At 45.0% G+C, this 19,835-nt stretch overlaps 1 protein-coding gene across 1 annotated transcript in view; it reads right to left on the minus strand.

The window, feature by feature from the left end:
- Window positions 1-19,835, minus strand: part of PPP1R9B (protein phosphatase 1 regulatory subunit 9B) — a 228,652-nt gene that overhangs the window by 49,564 nt on the left and 159,253 nt on the right. Inside the window, exons 6-8 of the mRNA XM_069237821.1 lie at window positions 6,643-6,795; window positions 6,468-6,521; window positions 5,360-5,589 (exon numbers count right to left, since the gene is read on the minus strand). Of these exons, the coding sequence (XP_069093922.1) occupies window positions 5,360-5,589; window positions 6,468-6,521; window positions 6,643-6,795 (437 nt within the window). The remainder of the gene's footprint in view (window positions 1-5,359; window positions 5,590-6,467; window positions 6,522-6,642; window positions 6,796-19,835) is intronic.

Below are 19,835 nucleotides of genomic sequence, written 5' to 3' on the forward strand. Positions count from 1 at the left end.
GACAAAGTTTTCAGGTGCTATAATCCTGATGGACGCTGAACTTGCAGCGGAAAGAGCTATGACTCTTCAGCAAAGGATGGCGGCGTTTGCAAAATGCTTGGTTCACGACACTGTTGCACGTATATTCCAGATAACAGTGCAAAGATTAAAACAATGCTTGCTAACCTAACAAAAGAGAGTGCAGATTTGAAGGAATTGAAAGAACCAGGAGTGTGGGAGAAAGTTGGAAAGGGACTTGCTTCAGTGGGAAATTGGCTTGGTGGCATTTGGAATGGAATCTTGCTAAAAATAATACAGGGAATTCTAATAGTTCTAATTTGCATCTTTGGAATTTGGGGAATAAAAAGGGGAATAATAGTGATCATGGCAAGAATTAAAAGAAGGAAGGAAGAGAAAATGATGAAAAGAATGGCAGAAGAATACAAAGCAAGAACAAGGGGAACTAAAAGGCAGAGAGAACTGACAGAATTTTAATGGAATAAAATTTGTGGGAATGGTTTTGTGTGATGACAAGTAGTCATCAGAGGAGGGATTGATGAAGCTGAAATGAAGGTTTTACATTTATTAGTGCATAAACGTAGTGCTGCAATAATCAAGTGTGACTTTAATCGAACTAAATAAGATTGTACGGGGACAAATGTGCCCTCAGAGTAGTTTGCCAACATTTATAAGCGTGCTTCATATAACGTGATGTATTAGAATTGTACTAGTTTGATATAATCGTAAACGTGGGCCATGATTTGCTTGGTAGAAATGCTTTAGCTTAGCATAACTTTAGTGGAGGCTTTGGCCTAGCTGCCGTGTCTCACGGTTTAGATGCTCGTATTTTTCCAATGTGCTAATAAACGTGTATTCTTGCTTGAAGCTGTACTTTTCCAGTGAGACCGTTCACATGCTTATCTTTAAGGTTTCGTGCCAGCCTGGCATCTTCTTTTCCACTCCAAGGTCAATCTGCAGGTGCAGACAATGGACGCTCTGAAAGTGAGTTAATTGGTAAAATATGTTGCAACTTACGTTCCCGACTCCAAGGATAATGTATGCTTAGGTAAAAGCTTGAGAACTGTTGTTTTTGATTGGACAATTTGAAGCTAACCTATGAACCCTCCAATGGAAGACCCTACTGGATTTGAACTGTTGTCTATAAAAACCAGGTGCACGAGGAAGAAAGCGGCCATTTACCTATCGGACATTATTGCCTATCTTCTACGATGCCAATTGATGTTCGACGCCATTTTGAGAGACTTTGATGCTTTCTCTAATCGAGAGAAAGAGACTTTAAGTAATTCTCGCCCTAGAGACTTTAACTTTAATTTGTCCCTTTGCATGAAGTAGTAGTTTTATCTTGCCGCTGTGAGGCAATTGCCCTGTCCACCCTGCCCCTTTGCCCCCGTCCCATGCTGATCGGAACCGGTACCCATGCTGATCGAAATCGGTACCTGTGAGACGAAGACTTCCTTGAATGCTGATTGAATTTGGTAAATATGAAAGGAAAATTGTACAATTGCATTGTGTTTCTTTTTAGGTAACCAACTGCTGATTTTGATAAGAGCCTTAGTTAGGAGTTTTCCAAATTAATGTTGCTAAATTGTTTTTGCATGAAGTCCCACATGCTGATGCTAATTTGAGGTTAGATGAGGATTCATTTGATGCACGATGCAATTTGAGACCTTGTTATGCTGACTAAATGTATGCAATTAGCTCATTACAGATTATAGTTTTAGTGGTTTGTGTTGCTATTATCGAAGGCATTATTATTCAAATGCTGCATAGATTGCATCTGTTTCGTCGTTATGGACAGCTATTAATGTTCATTTACATATATCATTTGGTGTTGAGACACATCTACATTGTGCTAGCTTTGTTAATATAGGGAAATAAATTCATTAACTTTGCATAAACTGGTGTGATTATTCATGACCGAAAGGTCATGGTTTCGCCGAAATGTATTCTGGATTAATTGTGAAGTGTTATGTTGATCGGGGAATTGCTTATGTTCGTTATTGATTATTGATTGTTGATTTTGATTGATTACTCCCGAGTAAGGAGAGTCCCACTTGGTCAAAAGATTCATCGACCCAAGAGCGTCCAACTACAGGTAAATTGTTAGGCTGGAAACGCTCTATCAATAGTCACTGAAATTGAATTGTTTCTTATTTTTGCAAGTTTTAGAAACTGCTCGGGGCACACATTTTGTTGCACCGTAGCAAGGACACGCTCCTCAAACGTTAGTAGTTACAAAGTGGCATCTTGTCAACAGGGCTGTCTGGGCAGTGCCCTGCAAATCTGACCTGCCACATAATTCTCCCTTTTCTAAAACGCTTGTGTTTTCATAAGCTCTGTCCGTGCGCTGGCCCATGGATGAAGGGGAATGAGGAAGAGGGCTTTGGGGGCTAAGCCATGATCCACTTGAATAGTGGTGTTTTAAAAGCCAGCGTTCAGTATGTGGAGGCCTAGATGGGACATGTGTGACCTCACGCAGGCACAGCCACATTATTCAGCAGGCCCACTGTGCTGCGCTTCAGACAATGCGGCATAAATGCGGATACTAGTCGGTGCATCACTGATCCCAACAAAAATTCACAAAGCGCAGCAGGGATGAGATTGCAGGCACTGTCCCAGCTCTGATAGGGCTGTACTTCATTCCTCATCAGGATTAGGTCAGGATTTCCTGCTGATCGCCCTGCCTCTGCTGTGGTTTCTGGCTCCTCAGGAATCCCTCCTGCCTTGCTGGTTCCTATGTTCAGCATGGAATTCTGCCCTGCCGTTGCCATGGAGGAGCCGCCAGCACAGCAAAGTACGTAAAGGAAACAAGCGTTTTCAACGCAACGGGTCTCGCATTAGCTCGAATTAGAGCTATGGGCGTTGTAAAGAAAAAAAAACGCAGCGTGATCGCACTATGTAAAATGCAACGGGATGGTGCTGAAATTGAAAACGGAAAAACCGAGCACGATCGCGCTTTGTAAACACCAGCGCGATCGCGCGGCGTGGAAAATAAACAGATAAAGTAGTCCAGACACCATGCTGAAAACATCGAGCCTCGTATGTTTTTAGTAGTTTACCGGTGCTGTGTAGGTGGGCTAAACATCGGAAAAGGCATGACATATGTACGCCTTTCACAAATGAAAGCAAGCGGATTTTAAAAAGCAAGCCCACGAACCAATGTAAGTGACTGATGTGACATGGGAGTGGTTTGAAGCACAAAGAGAGATTACAGACTGGGACGGAGCGCTTTGTGCTCGCCCATAAAAAACACTGTACCTGCTCTGTGTATATGTGAATGACAAGGATTATTTATGTGTGACAGTGAGTGAGAATCAGTGAGAAAGTGAGCAAGTGAATAGGAGTGAGAGCAAGTTAATGAGCGGGAATGAGAGAATGAGGGAGGTGAGTGTGAGTAAGAGAGGTGGAGTGAGTGTGAAAGAGAGAGTGTGATTGTGTTTCTGAGTGACTGTGTATCAATGAGAGTTTGTGAGTATGGTTGTGTGACTGAGTATAAAAGAAAATGAGTGCATGAAAGTGAGGGAGTGTGAATGTTAGAATGAGTGATGGGTGAGTGAAGGAGCGTGAGGAGTGTCGCACCATGGAAAACTGAGTGGTATATCAGTTAGGTCATTCTTGTCTTAAGGGGGCACCATTATCAACATGCTGGAATCGGATACTGGAGGTGATTCCTGGCACAAGGGGCAACCATGGCAAAATGCTGGTGCTGCAAACTAGATATAATTCTTGGCATATAGGATACTGTGTCAAAATGCTGGTACTGGCCTGGCGGTAATAAGGGACAACCGCTGCAAACTACTGGCAATGGCATATGAGACAACATTATGGGAATAAGGAGAAGGGGAAAAATTGTGTAGGAAAAAACTGGTTATCTTTTGGTAAATTGATAATTGCTTACATTTTGGCTACATTTATGCAATGTATTTAGAAGACTCAATAACTTATGTGTTTGGTACAGTAGAAGGGTGGTCTCAGGTTTTGTTGCATGCGAGCTTAATGTATTATTAGTCTCATGGCACGTAAACCCGGCAAATGACAGGACCACAATATGTATAAATGTGTCAACTCTCAACGATTGTGTTGGTTATGCCTACTGATAAACATATGTCACTTTCTTCCTTGTTTGAAAACTAATAAAGAACAATTAAAAAACATGTTTTTGTCTGTAGGTGTGTGGCTTCTACTTCCAGCAAGATTCTGTGTTTCGTGAGCCAGTCTGAAAGCCCATCGCCCGAGGATGTCCTAGCACACATCGACTTTAGACACTGGTAATGTAAGCAAGGGTCTTAGTTCCAGGAGAACAGAGACTATGTAGCATGAGAGCCATGTTCCTAGCAGGTAGCTGCATACCCTTCATTCGATAAAGATGGACACTAAAGATGATGAAATTAACAAACCAACCCTAATGGGCAATTGCATGTTGGACAAACTCAGGGGTGAATTAGAAGTGCCCAAAAGTGGTAGTCAGAATTGATCTCACCTGATAAAATGTGATAACCCTGTGTTTGGAATTTATTAGGTGTGATAAATTCCACCTATTCCGAGTTTGGAGTTTGGAGCTTACCAAAGCAAAATCTGCATGTTCTGGTAAATCGTGGGCCTTGTTCCCCAGATACATTCACGCAGGCTTCATCACCTGCGATTTAATGGGGAATATGGACTTTATTGCACATGGTAAATGCCAGGAGCAAGAAACTCAGCACAACTCAGAGCTTGGCGCAGAGTTAAAAAAAAAATCAGCAGAGTCGTAACGAGGCCCTTTGTCACATAACTGTTATATGTCCAACCAAATTAGTAATGGTTGCTGCATGGAAAGCACCTATATTCAATCTCTTCTGTTGTGCTTAGGTAAAATTGGACGGATTTCTTGATTTCTTCAAAGCAGGGAATGACAGACTCCAGAGGTTAAGCAGTTGATACAACTGAGTGGGGTGAGGGAATAAATAAAGGGAAAACAGACAATGGATGAGAGCCAATATGTTTCCTAAATAGGGAACGTTGAGAAGTCTTCAATGGGAAGGGATTATATACATTGGTTGTGGAAAGGTTTTAGAAGTTGCAATAAAAATGCACAATTTCCTCACATCAGGAAACGACTGGAGAGAGAGAGTCCTTAGGGTATGGAACAGACATCTTGAAGGAGAAAGAGACAGGATCACTGGAGGAGAAACATGACATTGTCCGGTCATCTACGACTCTGTACTATAAATACAACTCAAGCATCTCCCTTCTGGAACAAGAGAGTGAAAATCATTTATATATCTTCTTGAACACACAGCAGGGTTATGTACATGTGCTCCCCCTGTTTGGGAATCAAGAGTCCTCTCCCTACCCACCCAGGCCTTTCCCCCAATCCTACTTTTGCTGATATTCCTTGATGAGCCGCTTGGCCTTGCTGTACTTCCGCTCCAGAGTCTGGTACTGGGACTGGGTCTCCTTCAGGTGTTCATCCACTGCCTGGCACAGGTTCTGCGCTTCCATCCAGTAGCCCTCCAGCTTCTCCATTCGCTCCTTGTTGTCTTCCACGCTTTGCTCCAGCTGAGCCTTCTCCATCCGCCATCGAGCCTTCTCCTGCTCGATAGAGTGCAGCTGCAGGAGGAGACACAAAGGAAAGAGATAGAGACCAAGAAGCAAAAGAGTTAGTAGAAAACAGTTAAAGCGAACAAAATGAACAATAATAAGGGTAGTCCTATACAGAGATGTAGATAGGAGAGGGAATAGTTCTCAGTTACCAGAAGACGAGAGAGCGAGAGAGAGAGTGGGAGAGAGAGAGAAGCGAGAATGAAAAAGAGTGAGCTAGTGTGCATGTATGAGTGGGTACTGTTCACATGTGTATGTGTAAGAAAAAAGACAGAAAAGAGAAATATTGTGAAAAAGATAAGGAAGGAGCAAGAATGAACCTTATGCACCTCACACTCATAATGCACCTCATGCACATGGTCCACCTCTCCACCTCCATAAGCCTCATGCAATCAGTGCACCTCACACACCCAGGGCACCACGTGTGCCCAGTGCACTTCATGTACTCAATACAACTCACGCAAACAATGCACATCATACACTCACTATCCTTCATGCACTCAGTATATCCCACACATGGACAATACACTTCACACTGAAAATGTGCCTCATACATATCACATTTGTAATGCACCTCACTTACCCAATGCACCTCACATACTAGATTCAATGCACTTCATACACCCAAAGCACTTCATGCCCTCAATACACTTTGCACACACAATGTATATCATGCACTCAATTCACCTCACCCAGTGAACAGACCTCACACGCACCCAATGCACCTCCCACTCGTAATACACCTCAGCATCTAACGCCTCTCATACATCCAGTGCACCTCATGCACTGGATCCACCTTTCTACCTCATGCATCTCACAAACAATGCACCTCATACATTCAATACAACATTACACCAATTTCACCTGTGTTCATTGTTCCCACTTACCTTCCTCTTCAGCTGCTGGATCTCAGCCTCAGTCACGGCGTGCTTGATCTGGAGCTGGTACAAAATGGCAGAGTGTTATGATGTGATAAAGAGCAGCACAAGGGAAGCACTGCATGTCACAGCTCACTCTGATCAGGCAGACGCTCTCTGCTGCCAGGCCACAAATGGTTCTTACCTCTTTGAACTTGTGCACCAGCTTCTCGGGGTCCATCTCCACTGGAGACAGCGTGTCTTCATTCTCGGCTAACTCAAAGACCTCGATGGCCATATCTCCTCCAGGAAACATGGGGCTCATCTCCTCATCCTCGTCTGTGGCATACTCTCCAGTCTGTGGAGAAAAGAAGGGAAGGAGTCATGCTTTGCAAGCACATGAGGCGCATGGATGGTGCACTGATCTATGTCAGCGCATAAGCTTCAAAATACCTCTTTAGTCTTTGTTTTGTAAACAGTAGACAGTGAATACTATTGGAGCAGGTTCCAGGCCCAGCTCTCCCCATGCTGCTGCATCACTCTTGCTCCTGCCTTCTCCTTGCTTTTTTACCCCCCATTTTTTGAGTGCCTTCTTCTTGCTTTTCCCTTTTTCTTACTGCTTTCTCCATTTCCCCCCTGTTTTTTCTGTGCCCTCTCCTTGCTTTTCCCTGGTTTTCATTGTTTTCTCCTTGCTTTCTTCTGCCATTTTTTCTGTGCCTTCTCCTTGCTTTTCTGTCATTTTCACTGCTTTTCCCTTGCTTTCCCCCCATTTTTGTGTCTTCTCCTTGCTTTTCCCTAGATTTCACTGCTTTCTCCTTGCTTTTTCCCTCATTGCCACTCCTACCTGCTGCCCATTATTTTCCACCTCCCACCTCGCCTCACCCACTGCCTTGTAGAGCCCCCCACTCCTCCCAGGACCTACTTAATGGAGGCTGCAGAGCGGCCCCATTGAGCGGCCAGTTCTCTCCATGCTGCTACATCGCTCTTGCTCCTGTCTTCTTGCTTTTTCCCCCATTTTGTGTATGTCATCTCCTTGTTTTTCCTAATTTTCACTGCTTTCTCCTTGCTTTTTCCCCTGTTTTTTGTGTGCCGGCTCCTTGCCTTTCCCTCATGTTCACTGTTTTCTACTTGCTTTTCCCCCCGTTTTTTGTGTACCTCTCCTTCCTCCCTGATTCTCACTGCTCTTTTCTTGCTTTTCTCACTTTTTTAGTACCTTCTCCTTGCTTTCCCCTCATTTTCACTGCTCTCTCCTTGCTTTTTTCTATGCTTTTGTGTGCCGTCTCCTTGATTTTCCCTCGTTCACACTGCTTTCCCCGGGACCTAAAAGTGCCTGGATACCCTGTCAGGTGATTAGCCATGCTTTACAAATCCTGATTGACTGACTGACATACAGATGTTGTCCAGCCGTATAAGTATGTTAACATAGTGTTGCAATTCAGGTATGCTGTCTTCTACAGTGGCGGCAAATGGATTAACAGCAAGCTGAACTAAGCACTGGGCAGTGTCGGTTCCAAATAATACATCATTATTGATAGTTGTGGTAATATCAAAGCTCCTCATGTTATATCTGGAGCAGCACGCAGTACCAAGTAGGCGGGAAACAGATACAGTGTTGTGGCAAGAATAGCACCCAAGATCCCAGTAAGTAATAAGATGGAGAAAGCTAATTCGGCTGAGTAGTGTAACAGTTAGGCATTCAGGGGAATCTGTCATCATCTTTACTGTGTTCCTGAAAGACAAGTGTCAGTTCGTCCCAATGTGATGCAATGGGCTGTTTTTGGAGTCTCCTGGCCTCCTCTCGGTGCAAGGCGCCATCCAACCTCTGTGTCACTCTGTGCCAGTTGAGCACCAATGCACTCTAACAAGAGATGTGCACTGGGGAAGGAGATTAACACTTCATGGCAACAGAACCCCTGGCTAATAAGAAGAAAATGGGGGTTATTACAACTTTGGAGGAGGTGTTAATCCGTCCCAAAAGTGACAGTAAAGTGACGGATATACCACCAGCCGTATTATGAGTCCATTATATCCTATGGAACTCGTAATACGGCTGGTGTTATATCCGTCACTTTACCGTCACTTTTGGGACGGATTAACACCTCCTCCAAAGTTGTAATAACCCCCAATGTCTATAAAACTGCTAGTTACTCTTCCCACCTTTGGGTGCCAATATAGGCCTAACAGGCAGCTCTCTATGGGAAAAAGTGTGGCTAAGATGGTGCATATCTCACTCCAGCAGGAGGATATCACAGGGCAGAAGCGGAACATATGTGCCATGTCTGCAATAGGGGCGAAATAGCGAGGGTAGTCTGCATTAGCTGTATCATATATTTCATGGAAGCAAGCTGGAGTTAAGTATACTCTATGGAGTATGTTGAGCTGAATGTAATGGAATATAGCATCCTGTGAAACTTAATGTAGGAGCAAGATGATTGTGTCCCATTCTTTCTGTGTGAGAGGGTGCCCAATATACTAGTCCCATCTGAAACAGAGATGAGGTAAAGGGATTGCTCTGCAATGCTGAATCGCCCTGACTAGCCAGGTGATTAGCTTACTACCAGTTCCTGTTGTGTACAGTGTTTGGGAGAGATGATGAGGGGGTGGTTCAGTGTCAGTGATGCTCTAATTGGAGGTCAGTGCCACCAGGATACGTTGCTGTGTCAAGAATTAGTCTACAGGCAGATCGTGTTTGGTCAATGTGTCAAAGGGAATCAGGGCTATGTCTTGAACGAAGTCTTCCAGGCATCTTATCCCAGCAGTTTCTCACTGCATCACTGGTCCAGGTTGCCCCCTCCCCAAAGCAGATGAGACCCTGCAAGGTTATCACCAGTGCAAATGGCACCACTTCAGCTATGATTGCAAGTGCTCTACATTAACGGATGAGCGCCCTGTGAACCAGCCTATTAATGGGTGAAGATTCAACCGTTCCAGGTACTAGAGATCTCTGTATGATATCTAGGACTAGTCAGTTATTACAGACCTCAATTTCTTGCAGATTACTGCCCGCTAGCCAGCGGGCCAGCCACTGTACTTGTTCTGCAAAACAATAAGATTCAAAGTCTGGGATCCCTAAGCCTTCCTCATCTGAGGAAAGTTTGAGTTTAGATAATGCCACTCTGTGCCAGCCATTTTTCATATCAAGTTGCTTATCATGTTGTATAAGGTATGGAAGAGGGATTTGTGTGTGCTCAGAATGGTAGGTTGGAGAAGTAATAGACTAACGGCCTTATTATGTCTTCGGCGGACGGAAAAGCCCGTACGCCGAAGTCCCGACAGGTAGGTTGCCGCTGGTGTAGCAGGATCACCGCCGGGCCCATTATGAGTTTCCAGCTGGCCCAGCGGGAAACGGCCTACAGCATTGTCTTCATCTCATAATAGAGCAGGCGGGAATGTTGTAGTGTGTAGGGTGCACCAGCACCAGTCGCAATGTTCACTGTCTGCTTTGCCGACAGTCAGCACAGTGATGGGTCTGGTCAGGGGGGCCGCTGCACCCCTTCTCCGCCAACCTTTTCATGACGGTGTCACCACCATGAAACTGCTTGCAGAGAAGGAGGTCGTAATCCCCAAGGCAGCACTGCTTGCAGCGCTGCCCTGGCGGATTAGGACCACCAGCACCGCCAGGCCGACGCAAAGTCGTAATCTGGCAGTGCTGGCTCTGTCGTCCGCATTGGCGGCGGTCCGACTGCCACTGCGACCATGGCGGCTCGTAATGAGGCCCTAAATGTGGCAGCAGCATAATTTTTATAAGGACAACTCTTCCAAGTACTGCTATGGGCAATGACTTCCAGAAGGTGGTCTGGGCCTTCAAGGAGGAAACTGCCCTCATTAGGCTTCCATCTAGTAGGTATGCACTGGAGTGGTATATGTTAATTCCGAGTCAGTGGAATATCATAGGTTCCCAGCATACTTGGTGTGCATTGGCCTCAATGGTTTGGGTAGGACATGTGGGGCAGAGAGGGAAAAGGAAGGATTTGGATCAATTAACCCTGAGGTCAGGATGTCTTCAAGAAAGAGAGAGTCTCCGCCACTTCTGCCACTCCCTTCCGTATGTGCTCTAGGTAAATGAGAATGTCATTTGCATATAGAGAGACCACATGCATCTCAAGTCCCAACAGGATCACCCAGTTCTGTCCCACATGGAAGAGCCATAAGGCCAGGGGTTCCACTGCTAACCAAGGAAGAGGGACGATAGAAGGCAGCAGTGTTTGGTGCCCCGTTCAACAGGCATGGAGTCTGAGATCAGCTGCCCGTTTCAAGCCTGATCGTTGGCTTTGTGTAAAATAACTGGATCAACCTGACTAGGACCCATTCCCAATTTTTGCAACATCGCAAACATGTAGTGCCAACTAAGCGTATCAAACCCTTTTTCAAAAGTCTTCTCCTGGGGCCATGTTATAAATTTCAGAGAGTTTTGGGATCAGGAAGGATGTGTATGTGCTGTAGAATTTCATGGGTAGGCCATCCAGGGCAGGGGATTTAGGGTTAGCAAAGTTTCTGATGGCGCCCCTTATTTGTTGTTATGTGATCAGACAATCTATAGACTGAACACGCTCGGCTGGGACCTGTACAAAGGCCAGGTTCTCAAGGAGCCCGCTAATGTGAGTCTCTGTCAGAGTTGGGTCCGAACTGTACAGTGTGTAATATTGAGAGCAGAAGGAAAGCGTATTGCAGATTGTGAATATACTGTATCGTCTGGGGAGAGCCCAGAGTGCTGCGATAGGAGCTCTATTAATGTCTTGTTTGATTAGCCAGGCTATCAGCCTTCCTGATTTGTTGTCTTTGAGTGTGTTTTGGTTCTGTGAGTTTTGTAATCTATGCACCTCAGTGACTCAATCAGTTGGGCGTGGCGTTCTCTAATGGTAAGCAGTCCATCTTTGGCAATGACATCAAACTGTGCCGCTCTTTCCAAAGCCATAAGAGAGGCTTTCATCTTCTCTAGGTCTGCTAGTATGGTATTACGGGCCCCTAGCATCTTACGTATGCAGTGACCACCAAGTACTATTTTGAAAGCTTCCCTTTCAGCGAGATGGGATGAAGTGGAATCATGTTTCTAAGTAAAGTAATAACATGTCATTTGAAATCTGTTCCCTAAAGGCATGGTCTTCCAATGCAACAGGCTGGAGTCAGCAGGCAGGAACCAGTGAAGTGTAGCCACTCTACTGGATCTGCAGGGGTACACAGTTGTGGTCCAAAAGGGTTTTTTTCCCCAGATATTCTATGTTCTATATTGTGGGACAGGAAAAAACTCCTAATCCCGAGAACATACCCATTAATGGTATGTAACACAGCAAAAGGCAATGATTACAAGTATCTTCTAAAGGGAATAGGGATGAATCTTTCCCAAGGGGAAAACAAAGAAATGTATCTTCCAAAAGGAACAGGGATGAATGATCTAAGAGTGTAAGAAAATGTACAAAAGTGTAGGATTTATTAAAGCCTGTGACCTCTCCCATATTAAGCAGAGCCAGAGAAGCTGAGAGTCAGGAAAAAAATCATATTCGCTAAGAACATACACAGTTAATTGTGCCTGAGCCTCCAAAGTGGAGAGAGAGGATGAGCTTCTGGGGATGTCGGTCACTATGCTGGGCCGCAGGAGTAGGATGCGACATTCACACATCCAGATTTTTCAAACTGGAAAAACAATCATGCTGTACAAAAGTGCTTCCGTACTCCCTGTACGACAAGTGTCTTTCGCGAGAAAGGCTGGTGACAGGGGATGTAGCGTGGGCGTAAATGTGTTACCAGTTCCAAAAATAGGAGACTACTAATTAAGATCTGCTTCATCATCTGCTTATGCCTTCATGGTGTGCTTCGTAGCTGGGAAACTATTCCGAGCATGCATCCTGTTAACACGCCTGCGCATTTAGAACAGGTAGAGGCACTGTCTTCTCTTTCGCTCAGCCAAAACCTCTCGATAGATCATGTGTGATTTGTATGCACCAGGATCAAAAGACCTGCTCTTGTTGAGTCAATAAGAGCAACAATAATATTACCAATAAAATGATGATGAAGAGAATATAAATAACAACAACAACGATAATAATAATAACAAGCATTTCCAATGCAACGGGTCTCGCGTTTGCTCATGTTAGAGCTGATCGCGTTGTAAACTCCTAACCCGACTTTTCATCTATCGGCAAAAGTGCTTTAATGTACGTAACCGAGAAAGGGAAATTAACTGTGTAGAGCGCTCGACTTCTGCCAAGCGAAATCGCGCTAGGAAAATAGAGAAAAAGTAGTCCACGATCAGACAGAAAACAGCGAGCCTCGCATGTTTTCTGTACTTGGTCGCTGCGCTCGAGGAGGGCTAACCACCGGAAAAGGCATGACGTGGGCATGCCTTCGACTAATGAAAGCAAGCAGATTTTACTAGGCAAGCCCACCAACCAATCAAACACACTGACGTGAGGTCGGCAGGGCTCCGAGCCCTTTTCTAATAACTAAAGCGTCTTGCTGCGATACGCATGCGCGAGCGCATGCAACGCAGGCTCGACCCTAATAATAACAACAACCCAGGGGTAGTGAAAGACTCTTCTTGGACTTGGGTGTCACCCAGTGGGCTGAGCTGTAGGGGTGTGGGTCTCCAGAGAAGGCTCTTCCCCTCGAGTTCCAAGCAGACCTCAGCTCAGCTGCACCTTGCTCTTAGCCTCAAGGTAATAACCGCTCTGTTCCGCTCCAAGGCAGGTCAACTTGCCTTTATCCAAGCAGGGCAAAGCAGTCAGTCACCTCGAGATCTTAGGCTATCTCCCTGTACTCATGGGGAACAGCAACACACAGCCCTGCAGAGATGTCACCTCTCAGCTGATGCTGGAGGGGGTTCTTCGGAGATCAAGACAAATACACAATTGCCTCTGGAGGACACGCATATGGGCAAACTGATGAATGACTGGACAAGCAAAGCCAGTCACTATGTGTAATATACTGAAAATCTATAGTTACAGCCACTCAGTGCATGATGCATCTCCCTCACTGAAGGGGGGAGGGAGGCACTGAATGGTTAAACAATAACAAAGATTGATGAGATGCAGGGTAGACTTTCTCAGAGGGACTCTCCGGTATCCAGACAGCTCCACGCAGAGCACAAAAAGTGATCGAGGAGGGAAAGATGGCCATGCGGATGATTATAAAAAGGGTATGCAGCTTATAGATGTACTTATGTATTTATTTATGTATTTATTTATTGTTGACTTGTAAGGTGATTTATGCCTTTAAAAGCTGCTCCGCCAGATATGGAATGGAAGGGGAGGGGGAGGGAAGAGCAGGGCCAGGAACATTTACAATGCTCAAAGTTTGCTTTCCAGTTCCTGGAAAGAGAAAGACAGAGGGTTGGTATGTTAGACAGAAAGAGATTGAAACAATTCCACAGAGTCCATAGTGAGCAGGAGGATGAGTCCGGCCAGGGTGGAGTAGACACGTTGAGGTGGCTGAGAATCACATCATTGTTGACTGTAATGCCTGGCGATAGGGAAGGCCTGGCGGAACAGGGCCATTTTCAGGTCTACTCTGAACATGAGGTGGTCCTGTTGTTACTTAAATGCCGGCATCAGACTGTTCCAGGATTCTAGTCCCCAATTAATTCAGCTCTTAACACCGGCACCCTTTTTGTTAGAATATGCTGGGGTGATCCTGTTGTCACACATTGATCTCACATGATGGGGTAGTTTACAGATGTTGAATACTTTGGATAGTTATTTTTCACTGCAGCACTAGAAACCTCTGTTGTAATACATAGCATCTTGAAAGTGTGAGCAGAAACCAGTGTAAGCTTCACAGAGTACCGGGGTGATGTGATCCAGCTTCGTTAGGCCTAGTCTTGGTGCCCAGATTTGCACTAGCTGAAGTTGCTGCAAGTATTTCATCCAGAGAGTGGTGTGCAGGCTGTTACAATAATGTAGGAGGGAAATAAGCAACGAGCAAGCGAGGTCTGCTGAGTGGTCGAAGCACAGCACAAGTGTAACTTTACTAGTCATTTTAAGGTGGTATGTGTGCTTTGTGTCGCTGCGTTGAGATGTGAACAATAGTACAGGATCAAAGAAGTCTCTGAGGCTTCTAGCTTTGAGACGCTCCCGCCTTCAAAGGTGTGGGGCGGGCATTGGAGATGACGAGCATCTCGGGTTGGCCAAACACACATGTGCACTGTGCTCCCTCCAGCTCAGCACTGTGTTTCTGGGCTGGAGAGAGCAGGCACAGGCTCCCAATCTGCCTGGGAGTGCTCTGAGCAGCATCAGGATTGGCTGGGAGCCTGTGCCTGCAGCAGAGGAGCGGCACGGTGCTGGCGGCAGTGGTGGTGGCGGCGACGTTGCAGGTAAGCGTATTCTTTTTAATTAATCTCCCCACCCCTACAAAGCACCGTGAGCCACTCCTGATTACACTAAATTAAATGGTCGTTGTAGGCACGAATATAGTGATTTTATCCGACATGATCAGACAATTTGAGTTACTCATATTACTTAGTTAGGCCCAGATACTGAGCAGCAGTTGGTACTGTCTTTCAACACTCACTGGGCAGGGTACTTTTTGTTGTATGGCCTGAGTATCCCTACATTGGTGTGGCTCTTCCATTAATGTTGCAAGTGCTACATGTGCAACACTGCAGCGCTAACCGCGTCCATTTGCGTGCTGACAGGGCAAGTCAAAGGGTACAATGTTACAAAAGTTGGATTTTTCCATTAATGGTGCTCGACTTGCATTGTCCTCTCATATTTAACTAGTCTTGCAAGACTAGCTGAAAAAGTGGAATAAAATGCAAATTGGGTCAGTGTATATAAGCTACTAGAACGTGCACATCACTCTTGTAGATGGATACCCAGCGGATTCTCAGTTTTCTGATATTTCTCTCAGATGTGTTGGGGGCTGGCAGTATGGGCTGCGACTGTTCTTGGTGCTTTGATGCGCTAGACCTCTACAGGCCAGTGACCGTCAAAGCTGGGTTACTAGAAGTGCAGAGCTGAGTCAGCATAGTGAGTAACTGGGTTTTCTGTGGGGGTACCAATGTGATCTACCCCAACCCTGCGGGCCTTTCAAGAGATTCTGCTAGAAAGTGAAATGCCCAGGGTTTGGTAGAAATTTGTAGACAATATCTCCTACATCTACTTGATAATTAGGTCCACAATGAAATAAGCTGAATAGTATGTTGATCAGTATGTCACTGCCACTCATGCAAAGGACTATGGGAGGAAGTCAAAGATGGAAGTCTGCACCATCTGCTAGCGAGATCCCAATGCAGATTTTGCGGCTCCCTTGGAGAAAGTATATTAGGTGACAAGTATATTGTTCTAGACTCTTTCAGCCTCAACACGTATATATGGTCAGACTACATTTAAATATTTGTCAAACTAACAAAGCGTTGTCACCCGGCAGTGTATAACATCCAAATAATACATGGCCAGAAAGGTATTATATTCAGGTACATTCCTGACATTCACCTTTTGTCCCTAGCCCTGTGTGTGTGTGTGACATCACTGTATTTTGCATTTTACTTCTTGCTCTGCACTCATCACTCATGGAGCACCGCAGTGTTCTCAGCCCTTTTGCTGGAGCCCTCATGGACGGCAGTTTGCGGTTGTGGCTGCTACCTCTGGCTTGCCTCTGGTGCACATGGGCCTTGCACTTCCCTTGGTACCTCTGGTCTTAGTGGCCAGGCAGGCAGTATCAGGGAGCTGAAACAAACAAAGCAATACGAGCCTAGTTAACTATCATTTCTACCTCTTAGCTCCCCCATAGCTTCACAGTAACAAATAGGACGCTCCTTAGAGGAAAAAAGGTGGGACAAGGGTTTAACACCCGATGAGGTAATCGGTAGGGGTTAAAGGTGAGTGATCCATACATGCCAACAAACCCGATTCAGGCGAAAGACTCCTGATTTTTTAAAGCTAAAAAATGATTTATTTAAGCTGCCGCGCTAGTCGATGGGGGAAAAAGAAATCCCTCGATTTGTGTTCACTGTCTCCAAAATGTTGCCATGTTTGGTGATCTCATTTCCGCTACACTTTACAATCTGGTGAACTGGGAGTGCAAAAATGTGTTCCACTTTGATCAATGGGCGATGGGAGCAGGGGTGCACGGCGCCCCCAAATTAAACATCCGAGGTCCAGAAGGTGAATGAGCAATAAAGATGAGTTTTTAACCTTGTCTCATTTTCACTGCATTCAAAGCCAGTGGCCAAACGTCAGGATATGTCTTCTGACATAATTATTCTTTTAACATGGAAAATGCCATTCACTTGTCTTCCTCTGATTGCGAATTAAGAGGTTTTTTACTAAACAGAACTATGTGACAATCTTGTTGGGGCACAGGGTGTTTAAAATGATAGGGTATATGATGTAATTTTTTAACACAACACAAATTAAAATATCTGTAAATTAACTGTACAAATATGTCAGAAAATAGCAGTTAGGAAAGTAAACATAAACAACTTTTTTTGTGATTCTGAAGTATGAGAGAAGCAAAGGTTTTATTAGGCACTTAACTTGTTGATGTGACATTATCTTTTTTGTGCACTATACAATTTTATCGGTACAACTGCATGTCGGTGCAAATTTGGTGGCCATTTCAATGGAAAATGTGTTGCAATATATTTGTGTCAGTGTGGTCCAAAATGTGCAAACAGCTCAATACTACACTCTTACCACTCTCCGGCTGAATCGGTGTGCCTCATTTGATACATCTGTTCTTTGTATGACGTTTGGATTTTCCACAACTCCTGTGCTGCAGTATTGTAACAATTAATAGCAGTACCCAAGTCTGATGTGTTGCAGCACCACTGCCCAATCTAAATTTTTCACCGAACTTTAACGTTTTTCCCGATTAATGCAGTGTCCCGAAAAAATGAAAAATATTGATAACGGAGTAAGGTGTCACTAGTCTTCTTTATTTACCGCACTGGACAGCTGCTCTCGAGGACGGAAACGTTGGGGTCTGGTTTGGAGATGTTGACTTCCAAATCTGTCCACTAGGTGACAGCAACGAGCTAGAAGTGGATTCTGCTGAGACAAAAGACCTTGTTCCATCTAAGCTGCCAGTGGTCTCGGTTGCTGGTTACAGCTCACCGGCCGCACACGTAAATATTTCCTAATATTTATTTTGTGTTATATGACATAACCTGTGCCACCCTGAATAACCGGACTGGTTCCCTTGTACCACAATTATATTACTCACATATGCTCCATGTTGTGAAACCACCAATGCATTGCCCTCGAAGGGCAGTCAACGTCGAGGGTTCGGCGCCGTAACATCCATGACTTGCCGACCCATCAGGTCGATTGTGGGTTACCGGCTAGCGGCTTGTGGGAAACGAGTCCGTAGGCGGGGGAGGGGAGGAGGGGGCTTGTAATGCTTGGTTTTGTTGGGAGCGGCCTACCTGATAGGAGTTGTTTTTGCTCGTCTGGAAGGCCCACATGGCTGAAAAGAGCCCTTCAACACGGGTGAGATGCGACCACAAGAACAGGTGGTATGTAGGCCACTCCTTGAAAAAGTTCCCGTAGAATGTCCCGGTTGGACGGTAGCAGGTTGACTGGTTAAGCTAATGAACAACTGAGTTGCAGTTCACATTCTCGGGGTGTCTTAATGGCCACAGAATGTCTGTACTATATGATTTCTGTATGTAGATGAAACCACTGAGTGCCAGATGTCTCTGAAAATGATAAACAACTATCATGCAGATTGAACTGAAAGCCTTGAGACTTCCGGGATGAAAGACTGAGATCCGCGTTCCAGTAAAGCCACGATTGTTAAAGCTTTGGTGGTTCCATCATAGCCCACCCAGCAGAAGAAAGAGAGCGCATTGGCTGGAGCGAGACGTGCTAGAGGGACAGTCTGAATCCAGCCCCCTCAGTAATCTATACATCCAGGATGGACTCCAAATCCACCAGACGAGACTGATTTTTCTAATTCTAAAAGAGACTGCAGGTGGTAAACTATCAACCGCCCCCTTGTATGGCCCGTTGGTGAAAGTACTACTTAAAGAGAACATCCTGGAAGTTTGTTTGCACCACTGAAGGAACTGACAGCGTAGAAATTGGCCATAAAAGAAAGTAACCTCACAAGGGATTGCTTGTCTTTGGTAGCATTGAGCGTTGGGTGAAGACTGCTGACTTCCAACAGGGAATAGCTCACCTTCACCTCAACTGCACAAGGGTTGGGGCTTATGACACAAGAAGAGTTTCTTACAACTCAAGAGAAGGAAATCGAGGGTCTGTCTATTCAGAAGAGAATGTAACCGCAGGCCAACTGATTACAGATACCGCTAACTAGAATTCGTGAAAATTAGACTGATAAAAAGTTTACTTATTCCAATGTCAAGAGGATAGGGGCAATGGCAAAAGGTCTTATTCCTTATCACAAGTTCTCATGTGGCATATCACAATGTCTGCTGTTATTCTGCAGCTGGCATAGAATGCTGCATGCCGACTTCTCTGTGGTACCATGGTAAACGCAGAAGTGCCCAACATGGGCCCACGAGGGCCAGATTCATGTCAGAATTTAATGTAAACACATGGATTCTGTTTACAAACTGTGGGCCTGATTCATAAAGGGAATAACTGTCTGCAGTACATAAAAAACTACTAATAACTAAATGAGTAAATAAATCAAATCAACAAATAAATCTGATGTCAGCTTTGTGATTGATGCCTAAAACTCCAGTATAGTCAGTACAAAAATCTTCCCTGATATTTCTATGTAGTGCATTCAGTCCACCTCTCACTTGTTCGGGCCCATCATAGTGCGCTCCATAACTTCCATTCAGTTATTGATGGTTCAAACATGATCTGTTTGTATTAGTGTGTACACCATGATGTCTTTTGGGGCATCGAACTATAGCTCTTTAACATGGTCATGACATTGAAAAGATCTGAGTCAAAAGAAGGCATTTTGCGAACATCAAGTAAATCCTCTCAGATTTCTGAGCAAGATCCCCTAGGTCAGTCGTTCCCAACCTTTTGACTTCTGTGCAACCCCACTTTATCATTACTGGAACCCGGGGACCCCCACTAAATTACTTTTGGAATCTGGAGACCCCCCCCCCCCCACTGAGTCATTACTGAAAGATGGGGACCTAACCTGTTAATATTATTTAATTTTCTAAGCAGTCGTGGACCCCGAGGGGTCCCCAGACCACAAGTTGGGAACCACTGTCCTAGGTGACAGCACCGGAGGACATAGACGCTTAGAAGCAGCAGTAGCATGTGGTACCAGTCAATCGTCAGAATCTGAGATTTTTTTTCTCTGGCATAAAGGGGGGTATGAAAATCCAAGCTAAAAAGTAACTTAGGGCCTCATTTAGAGTTTGACCATTAACCACGGAGACGGTAACAGAACCCCTGCTACAGAGTGAAAAAGATCGCCCGTCCGAACACTGATCAAAATATATTGATCAAGTGATGCTTCCCAGCATAAGAC

This window comes from Pleurodeles waltl, chromosome 6 (genome assembly GCF_031143425.1).
Source record: "Pleurodeles waltl isolate 20211129_DDA chromosome 6, aPleWal1.hap1.20221129, whole genome shotgun sequence".
Lineage (NCBI taxonomy): Eukaryota > Metazoa > Chordata > Amphibia > Caudata > Salamandridae > Pleurodeles > Pleurodeles waltl.